Source organism: Impatiens glandulifera, chromosome 4 (assembly GCF_907164915.1).
Source record: "Impatiens glandulifera chromosome 4, dImpGla2.1, whole genome shotgun sequence".
In the NCBI taxonomy this organism is placed as follows: Eukaryota; Viridiplantae; Streptophyta; class Magnoliopsida; order Ericales; family Balsaminaceae; genus Impatiens; species Impatiens glandulifera.
This window is the reverse complement of record NC_061865.1, coordinates 5,539,229-5,550,095: the sequence shown is the minus strand read 5'-3', so window position 1 is coordinate 5,550,095 and position 10,867 is coordinate 5,539,229. Positions and strand designations below refer to the sequence as shown.

The window sequence follows — 10,867 nt, the reverse complement described above, 5'->3', positions numbered from 1 at the left end:
TGTTACTTCATCCTAACATTATATTCGAATCACTCTATCAAAAAAAACCTATTTTCTCAAAATTAACACCTACCAATATTTTTTAAATAATCAAGATTTATTCAAAAAATCTTCTATCCGAACAAATTTTAAATATCTCTATTTCAACCTTTCCATTACTGCCTAATATAGCAAGCAAACTAACTAACTAACTAACTGTCATCAACCAAGAAACAAACAAAACAAAACAAAATAAAAAGATCCTAAAAAGCTCAGCCAAAACTTATGATTCTAGTATTGTTACATTGCAGTTGTAGTCCTAATAATAATTAGCTCAAGCTGGCTACGGAATCATTTTACAGTAGTAAAACACATCCCTGATGGGATGGGATTTCAAGTTTCATTTCCAGTTAAAGAAAAAGAAGAGAGCATAAATGGAGAATATAACAGGTAATGATATGCCTATTAATTTACAAATCCGAAAAGTTTAATTTCTCCAGATCTATATTCTATTCGATCCGAATTCATCAGAGATGTCACTCACTGTCTGTTTACCTGTGGTGTAGATGGCGGTTGACTTTGCCCATATAGTGCAGTCATACCCGAAGAAGGATGATAATACCCACCACCAGAAGAATTGTTAGTTTGCGGCTGCTGTGGTGAAGCTGGACTTGGTCTTACGAGCCCCATTGGCATATGTTGTGATGTAAAGGGTCCATTGTTGTTAAATGGGTACATCATTAAACCGGGAGACTGGAGGAACTGAGTTGAAGGTGGTTGAGGGTTTGGTGAAAATCCGGCTTGGACTTGATTAGTCAGTTGTTGCTGAAGAGAGGTGAAAATTCCGGCTGTGTCGGAATTGGTTGTGTCGAACTTTGGTCGTTTATCGGGAGGGGAACTGGAAGTGAATGGAGATCTTTTGAGAGAGCTCATTGAGGCACTCTCTTGTGCCACGAGGGATGAAAGAACGGATGTAAACATTAGTGCAGAAGATGTGGAGGAAGCCAGTTTAGCTGCGAGTGCAGCTGCAGCAGATTTGTTGTTGTCGTCTTCACTTGTCTTTAGAGGGGCTAAAGAAACAGTCGGTTGGTCCAAAGAAGAGGAACTGTTAGTTGTTGTTTGCTGCATTATATTAGTGTTGGATAGTGGTGGGGAAGTCAGCCGGGGTTGCTTCATATTGTTCATTTGCTCCATATTACGTCTCGCAGCCTGCACACAACATCTTTCCTATCTTAAAACCCTCAAAGTGACTAAATATAACAGTTACACATGTAATGGAAAAAAAAATGTACATTACTCATTAAAGATGAAAACAAATATTCCTATAACTCCCACTAACTGAAGTGTTTTTGGACGGACCCATATGAAGTTTCAATAATACAACAAAATATTCCTGATGATATTCTGAGAATACCTATGGCAGTCTATAGGAAAATTTAAAAAGACAATAACAAGATAGTCTAATAGAAATTCACCCTATGGCAGCTTGTTTCATGAAGATTGCAACCTTTGAGGATTGAGGTAAACTAGAAGTGGAATTAATTACGGCTGGTATAGTTCAGCCTTGTGTGTTAATAAGCTTTTACATCTATGGATGATATTATGGAAGTAGGATTCCCTTATAATAATAATAATTCATTAGCTTTTCTAGAACAGAAGTCTCTGGATGAGTCCTTTTATTTGTATGGATCGTTCATCATTGGATTTGCTATTCTATTCTTACCAGATTTGAGGAGTACAGAACTTTCTTCAAATTATCAGAAAAATCCTCAGTGAAGGCCGAAAGGTGATTTGATCAGAGAATAATAGGTTATTGAAAGCAATAACAATCCCTGTTTCCAAAATCTTTAGTCAGAAATATTATTATTGTAAGGTTTTGCCTTATTTTCAACCCCCCCAACTATCAGCAGCCCATAACAATGAATGAGTGTACCAATATACTCCAGACTTCTCTTGTTGAAGATCAATTCTCTTTTGTATCATCTTGCCTCATCTTTAGGAGAAGACATAATTATTGAAAAGTAAAACCTAAGCAACCCAAAATAGAAAATCACCGACACTAAGCCTAACAGCACTTCCCAACAAAAAAAACTTAACCAAAGGGCAAGTACGATAGATAATAGAAAATAGTGGAGTTCTTACTTGCAAATATGTTTGAACAATTTCTAGCTTAGATTCCTGCAAGGCCACAAATGTTGGTGAGACAATTGTTTGGAATAACTTATTATAAGAATGAAAACCCCTTTGAAAAGTTGCATCCTTAAAAAAAGCGTATAAGTTAAAACCTGCTCCTCAATTGCAGCTTTAAGAATGGTAACCAAGAAAGACCTATTTTCTTCAGCACTATGAAGTTGCTTCATGCATTCTTGAAGGATCCCTTCTAGTGCATGCATCTCATCTGTAGAATGAATATATATATTATAAAGGTTCTTAATCCATCTATTTCACATTTGTAAATCTGAAATGTACTAATATAACTCATTGCATAACCACTGCTCAGTATTTGAGACAATACTAAAAAGCCTTTATAAACATATAAAGCAACATCTATCATTCCACCATCAAAATAAACACTAGATATAACAAATCATTGTTATTGTTTCATATAACATTGAACATGTTTTCTCATAAACTAAAGTATCTTTTATTTTATAGACTATAGGTTAGCTAATTGGATCTGTTTCATAAACAACAGAAAAGTTTCCTTTTATTATTACTTCCATTTGGTTAATATCCTGTTTCTCACAAATTAAAGAGTTAATTTCTACCACACATTAGTTTCCATATCCAATAAGCAATTGGATTACACATCAATTCCATTCTCAATCAAATTAGTAATTGGATAGATAACCTCCTTTATAAATACAAGATCTTCTTAGCAATAAAATAATGCACTTCAAAATAAGGAAAGAAGACATAGTAATCAGTCAAGATCTATTCTTAGTAAGAACATAGGCATGACCTTAATTGTCATCTAGTGCTTTATCTTTAAATACTCTTCAATAAAAACATACAATATCACAATAATCTTCATAAACCTATAATATCCTTTCTTAAAAGAGTTATCTTACTTTGATACATTTACTTATTCAGCTAATCACAGACTTCTCTTTTATTTAGGAGAATTAAAAGAGAACTAGCTTGACACCCCACATCCATTGTCCCCGCTTAAACTCAAAACGCTTCAAGATGGAATCGAACCCGTGTCATTTCGGTCTCTTAAGCCAACTCTTACCACTGGGCTACCTTGGTGGGAAAACTTCACATAATGTTTGTATATTACTAAAAAAAAGTATTTTTCATTAGACTTCATCCTAAATCAACCATCTCAATTATACATGCATATTTAATGTTTATCCTTAGATATTATTATAGTTTACTCTTAATTAACCAGAGTAACTATTAAAATTAACTCTAAATATTTTCCACTACATAAATATTTTCTTCTAAAAATAATAGTTTGCATTATGATGACGATAAAGAATGTTTTTTTTAGAACAGGGTTTATTCACTATAGAAGGCTAGCACAGAATTCCACCATCATGACCCCCACTTCATCAAGGTGTTCTTAGTGGGACTCGAATATGAAGCCTCTTAGTTCAAGACTCTACCACATGGGTGGGTAACAGTAAAGAAGATTTTAATAGGTACAAGGTAAAAAAATACAATTTAGCTATAAGTGATGAAATAGTTATCTATTAGTCAAGACTTTTAACAAATTACATGAAAGGTAAAAAATATTAAATAAGAGTAATATGATAATAGTTTTATAATGGGGTAAGAATTATAAAAATAACAAGTAATGAAAGATTTAAGATTATAAAATATATAATATTCAAACAAATAACATAAATTAAAAGGTTAGGAAAATAAAGAAAAACTCTTAAACTTACTCATTTGTCCACTCATATCATAGTTTAATCCATTAACATCAACCATTTATTTAAAATCTAAATTTTGAAGCTAACCCTCACAAATAGTTTATATATTGTTTTTTTTTTCATTCTTAGTAAGATTAACTTCTATATTTACTTTATGAAGTATACACTTGTATATTCTCATTATTTATCTTGAAATATAGCCAAGACATTATTACACTACAAGTCTAAGACATAAACCATATTTTGTAAATAGTGTACAATTGAAAATAGATTAGAAAAAAAAAAGTATAATTTGTTTTAACAAAGTTCAATCATTCAAATGAGTCGTTAATGCAACAACAAAAGAAAAAACAAAAAATTCAAAAGAGAAAAAAGACAATTGGATGCAATTTTCTCTTTGTGCTATGACAATGAAGAATGATATATGCAGAAATACTGGAGAACACACTCTTAAGGAACAATACTACTTCCACTTGACAATAAGGCTTAGAAAGTAAGTGGAGAGGGAGGGGGGATAGGTCAAAGTTAAGAGCTGTTAATTTCTTACAATAATTCTTTATATAATAAAAATTACAAGTTACCACTTACCAGCCACTTGGCATGTACTTGACGGTGTTAGTTTATCATAGTTACTCAGGGAGCAACTTCAGACATTTTTGCAAGTTGAGGGAGCAAAACTAGACAGGTTATGCATCATGGAGAAAAATCCGACTCACCTCAAAGTTCAGAGAGAAAATTAGGCATTATCTCTTATAACCACCATTAATAATAAAAGATAGGTTCATTTGAACAGTGGGTCAGTTTTTGCTCTGATTGCTTGCATTATTTATAAGTTGTCTGAAATATCTACATTGCATTGCATTATATTATCTATAAGACTAAGGATTATAAAACAACAAATAACAAGGAAAATCATGACATATCAAGAGCTTCATCATGTACACAAAAAATAAAATTATGCACGTATGCACAAGTTAAGCAGCCTAAGTTATGAATTCTGATATGTTTCCATAAATAGAGGAGCAAGAGTTGACTGGATATTTAGGGGTAAAGCACTTGGCAAATATATTGATACCTTCAGCTGAAGCACTACCCACAAGTGTCTCCATCTTTTCCAAACTATTGACAGCAGCTTTGCACTTCTCTAGAGCCTTTTCTTCAGTAACATCATGCACGGATTGAAATGCAGTAACTATTTTTTCGGGCATACCGCCAACAGGTAATTTCTGAAAGCATAACCAAAAGGGAAACAAAGAATGGAAGTGAGCTCAAATCCCCCACATATTATTCTCCCACACAAAAGAAAAAATAAAGAGAAGGGATAAAAAAAAGACAGTCAACATATCCAGAACTATAATGCAACATCTTCAAGTAAAAGAACTAAAGGGAAAAGCAGCGGCGGTAAGAAAAAATAATTCAAAAAACTTAAGTAAGAAAATTCAAAATTACCATGAACTTACAATTCTTAATGAGTGAACATCCTTTTTAACTGTTTTGATGGGATTCGAGCTCTTCACATTGTACAATATTGGTGGAGGGTCCTTGTTGAGTAATTCATCTTTAAGATGTTGAACACGAGAACCGAACACTTTCCTCTCTTCCCATATGTCCATCTGGAAAGAATACATGTATACAAAAGATGAATATAGCCATCACAAGCACATCTTAATACTAGTTGTTTACAAACACTAAGTTAGCATGGACCAGACTAACAGGGACATTCACCAGTAGATCCTTCAGTAAATAAAAACTCATTTGCTAAGTATGCCAATAACACCAAATTTTGTTTTCCCATTCTCATCATATTCAGCACAATTACCTTGATGATGGGGAGAATATCCAATCACATTCTCTCCAACATTACTTTGATTCAATGATGTTGTTTTCACACCTAAGTAAACTTATTATAAAACAAATAGAGAAAAGATATATATATATATATATATATATACATACATAACTGTTCTATTAGATATTTATAAATATTTTTTTACATAATCAATGAAACTTATAACCTTAAACCAAATCAAGCAAGCACAGCATATAAATTAGTATATGTTGGATGGAGCAACTAGGTAGTTACATTGTTAGCATATTATGGAAATTTACTGATATTTATTCACCGGAATCACTCCTAGCAAGTAAACAGTGATTGAAGGCTTGATGTATGGAACCCAGTTCAGATTGGACACCATCTGATATACACTTGTTCTACTTTGGTTAGAGGCTTTGGAATTTTATTAAGAAGGTCAAATTTTCATTAAAAAGAAAGAGCGTGAGAAACGTTCAAGATTACATGTGGGGGGTGGAGAGAAAAAACAGAAAACAATAAGCAAAACAGAGCAAGAAAAAGTTAGATGCCAATAAGATCAAAAAGTTATCATGCCGTGCCCATCCATCTTTCTTTGATTGATGAAAAGTGCATAACATAAAGCCTTTTAATCTTCCAGAGCCGTAGCTCTTCCCTTTGAATGTACTATGTTCCTTTCCTTCCAAAATGTCCACCACATGATGAGGGGTATTGATTTCCAGTTGTAGTTAATGATGCTGATCCAGGAACCCCAGGCAATCCATTGATCCCAAAAATCTGAAACTTTATACAGCATGACAATTCTGCATTTGAGTCTACATGTTCCTAGCCAGATTGCAATGAAGGAGGATGTGTTCGATAGTATCTTCGCTCTTCATACAAAGACAACACCTACTAGCCAAATGCAATCCCTTTCTTTTAAGCTTCATGGTAGTCAAAACACCTTTGTGAATGCTTCCCAGCCATAGAAGGAAATCCTAGAAAGGATTTTAGCTTTCCACACTACCGTCCAAGGGAGCCGTGGTGTCACCACTTGAAGTGTTGAGTGGTAAATGACACTAGTCTTGAAATCAAAGGAACCAACAAGATTGAAATTAATGTCGTTAGTATCAAAATGAATCGAGACTTGAGCAAGAATCTCCACAAGATTGTCAAGTCTACTCTCCTCCTCATAAGCGAGGCGGCGGAGGAAAGTAAACTTCCAGTCAGTGATGCGTGAGAGATAGTTCTATGCCACTCTAGCATCCTTAATGGATATGGCGAAAAGGTCTCGAAAGGATAGAGGCTTTGGACTATTGAAGGTAATACACCAGACTCTGTCATATACCTACTCATTTATAGTTTATACAATCAAGACCTGATACATTAAAGAAACATTCGTCTGTCCAAAAAGTACCAAGAAAAAGGAAGTATTAAGTGATCCAGAAAATGTTTGAACAAACAAGAAAAATGAAAGGAAAACGTTTGCATTCCATTAATAAAAGAATATTATAATACAAAAAGGCCCAAATCATAATTGCATTTTTGTACTAGAGTTAATCTGGTTGAGACTCAATAACAATCTTGGTTTTTTTTATATTCATAAGCAACAGTTCAGACTTTAGGCATATTAAACAAATCCCAAATCATAAAGGTCTCAGTTCATAAAAGAGATTAAGTAAGAAGAGGTACCAATCTTGTAGCTGCTTTCTTTCCATTATTATCAGCACTATGAAAAACATTCCTCAGAGCTGCAGGAAGTACTTTCCAGAATTCATTCACAAATTCATTGCCCTTCCGCCTACTATTTTGCAAAATATCATTTGCCAAATAAAGAAAAGCAACACGTTCTTTTTTAGCAGAGTTAAATGACTTGTCCCATATTTCAACTATCTCTTTGGCCTTCTTTCTGTAAGTGATGCACCAGTTTGATAATGCTAATCAATAGTTAAGGAAATGTATAAGTACATAATATATTGTGTGAAGATAATCAGACAGAAACAACAGGCATGATGGACCTTTCTTATACTGATGCTTTTTTAACTAGTCTTTCCCAACAGGCAACAACTAAGTTCCTCTCCAAGCCAATGGCAAGTAAGTACTCTTATGTTTGACAAATAATCCAACAAAAACAAGAGGTATGAAGAGAAACAATTTGCCAATCAATTTTCAGTATCACAAGAAAAAGTTTATTTAATTAGAGTAGATGGGAAAATCAGGAATGCATGGAGAAAAAAAAAACTTTGAAACACAAGGTCTTCCTTTCTACAAGTCAATAGGTGGTGAATTGATTTCCTAACAGATGAAAAATGAAATATCAGAAGAAAAATTAGTTGACAACTTTTATATATGACATCTATGAGCCACATGAGTACAAAAATAGAATAGTGTTTGTAAGAAACAGCTCAGACAATCAAGAATTAAAATACAATGTTTTTTCTCCAAGTGTTCCAAGATATCCTAGTATCACAGCTATGCCAGAAGCAGAACATATCCATTTGTGTGTGCAAGCCAAATATTTAGGATGCTCAATTTGTGGATAAACTTATAAAATAATAGAGTGAAATAAGTTATATGTTTTTTTCCTGTTATATAGCATGCTTCAAGTAGGTATAAGGAGCAAAAACAATTAGGCATTTAAGTGATATAGAATCACTTGCTTTTGGTCAAAAGAGGATACATTCTATACTTTGCTGTGAACTGTTAAGCTTAGATAACTTCTCTGACAAATTCTGGGCATCAAAAACATTGTCACTCATCATGTTTCCTTGTATATTATCTTGCATCAGTTCCTGCACAAGAAATAAATATCACATCTCAACTTCTGAAGGAAGAAAGAAAAGGACTGGAACCTGAACAGTGGTCAGAGAAAGCAACATATAAACCATGGCCCCACCAACTTAGATACAAAGAAGAAGATTATGGACAAATCAGAAAACAAATAATAATAATAAAATGAGGAATATTTATCACAAACGATCTCAAACTACCTACCTAGAATCTAAATGGTTTCATAGGTGATACCAATCCTACTCCAACTAAAATTAAAGTAAACCCATCTCAGCAAGTGTTCTATACCTCTCAGACCTAGTTTACCAAGGACCAGATGTTGCTTTCTTAGTTACATGCTCCCTTAAAGATAAAGTCTTTCATATTTGGATTGGATTTTCCCTTCAGTCTCTTTACATTGTTGTCGATCATGAGATTGCTCGAGAGTGGGTTAAGCATAAGCAAAAAGAAGGGAGGATATCAAACAAAAGAGCTACAATCACGATCTTCAACATTGATAACCCTTATGTGAATGGTCTGGCTAATATGCATAATATAAGTATGGCCCTAGCAACAACGTTGAGGAATCGTTGAGGAGTATGGTCCATCAAAGTTACCATTGTATATCTCATTCACAAACTTCTCAAACATTAGAGGTTTAGATAATTGTATTTTATCAATGATAACTTCCATAATAATACCTTCTTAGTCCTTAATCTCCCTTTCTTTTCCTCCTAATCAATAGTGTTATGTAGTAGAGAGAGTTCCCTTTCAGTTTCAGTTTTACACATTGATCTACTTCTTGTCGAAATTGCTATCCCAAAGTCAACACATGCTACACCATGTTGATCGCAAGTGAAGCGTTGGAGTTAATTATGTCCAAACTTGTGAAAGAACTCAAAACGGGGCGAAGTCATCATACTGACAATGATCTTCCCAATTCTACGAAGTATGGAGAGACAGTCAACAACATCCTAAGTTAGAGGACCTACAAGGGCTCCTCACACATCTGATTGTACGAGGAATGTGAAGACACTCTCCCATGACAGATTAGATTTGTGGCCATCGACATCTTCGTTGACATAAGAGTGTGTGGGCCGTAATTATGAAGGATCTATGATTGTGAAAGAGTAGATAAAAGGGATTATGTAACCACATCTTGGCAAGTGCCTTTTGAGGACTCACCAAACTAAACTGAACTCATAGGCAATGCAGGTAATTCTTGTGGCTTCTAAGACTGGTGTATCTTTGTTTACTACATGTGTTGGTGCTTCTAAATTGTGGGTTCTTTCTTTATGTCTATGGTATTCTAGTTACAGGTCTTGACCAAGTGTGGAATCACATATGTGCTTTCCAAATGATCTTTACTACTAAAGACCATGGAAAGCTAAGTTATGCACACACAAATTCACCTTCTTCTTTCTAACAGAAACATATAGTACAACTCTTTTGGTTGAAACTGGCATGATAAATTGCAAACCTTACACTAGTCCTATGTCTAGTCATCCACTCATAACAATGCACTACAATCAACCACTCTCAAATAGTACTTTGTTGGAATTTACACAAACAGAAGTCTTTTTTTCTCAAATTGTACTCCATTTTCATGTACGTTCATGTATATGATAAACAAGAATAATACTTTAGACATGATATACAAGTCCCAAACAAAACCCTAAAAAGAACTGAATCATATCTGAAGTCCCACCAAATCATCATAACTAAACAAGAATCTTAGTAAGTTCTTAGATTTATTCACAAACTACGCAGTTCAACAAAACCCTGTCTCAGTATCCAGTTAAATTGCATTCTTAACTAGATAACGGAGAGATAATAGCAATGCACACAAAAGTAAAGGTAATAACAGTACCTGGTTGTATTATACTTTAATCTTTACAGTGCATTTGCTTCAAGCTGGCTTATTCTAGCGCTTTCAGACTTCTCTTAATCGAATTGACAAACACAAGAACTGATCGGAGGAAGAAACACGGAGACTGTGGACGCCTAGTGAAGATACGGTAAGGTTGTCTGTATCAACGTAGAAGACGATATGCCGGCGCCGGCGATCCTGACGGCGGCGGCGGCGTGTATCGGCGGGGTATAGATGTGAAGGCAGACCACCAAAAATAAGGAGAGAGAAGCTGCGGAGAAAAATATAAAAATAAAAATATATATGAAATATATAAATATAAAAGAAAAGATAAAAACTTTTATAGATTAATATAATATTAATGGGAAATTTGATGAAATGGCCCCATAACAGGGGAAATTCCAAAAAAGGTCCGCGCCTGCTAATGTTGGCAAAAAGGGCCCTTTTGCCCTGCGAAATGTCAGAAATACCCCTCCGGCCCCAGATTTTACGCTCATTGACGCGAATCACCACTCACGCGATTTAATCTAAATCGCGTGAGTTCATCAACGCGATTTAGATGAAACGCGTGAATGGCAA

General features: G+C 34.4%; 1 protein-coding gene across 1 annotated transcript; it reads right to left on the bottom strand.

Annotated features, from left to right (window-relative positions):
• Nucleotides 1-234: 234 nt before the first annotated feature.
• On the bottom strand, nt 235-10,554 carry LOC124935944 (regulation of nuclear pre-mRNA domain-containing protein 1B-like). The gene is made up of 8 exons (XM_047476388.1): nt 10,289-10,554; nt 8,330-8,441; nt 7,342-7,586; nt 5,321-5,473; nt 4,936-5,086; nt 2,265-2,377; nt 2,122-2,157; nt 235-1,188 (listed from the first exon to the last, which is right to left on the bottom strand). The coding sequence occupies exons 2-8, from the start codon at nt 8,433-8,435 to the stop codon at nt 520-522; spliced, it is 1,473 nt and encodes a 490-aa protein (XP_047332344.1). The 5' UTR covers nt 8,436-8,441; nt 10,289-10,554; the 3' UTR covers nt 235-519.
• Between the last annotated feature and the right edge of the window lie 313 nt (nt 10,555-10,867).

Bases quoted from the DNA above. Each gene is read 5' to 3' on its own strand.
- LOC124935944 (XM_047476388.1), bottom strand. From the start codon at position 8,435: ATGCAAGATAATATACAAGGAAACATGATGAGTGACAATGTTTTTGAT. The intron at 5,087-5,320 runs GTAAGTTCATGG...TTATGCTTTCAG, and splicing joins ATGTTCACTCATTAAGAATT to AAATTACCTGTTGGCGGTAT. The intron at 1,189-2,121 runs GTAAGAACTCCA...TGTTGTGTGCAG, and splicing joins TTGTTCAAACATATTTGCAA to GCTGCGAGACGTAATATGGA.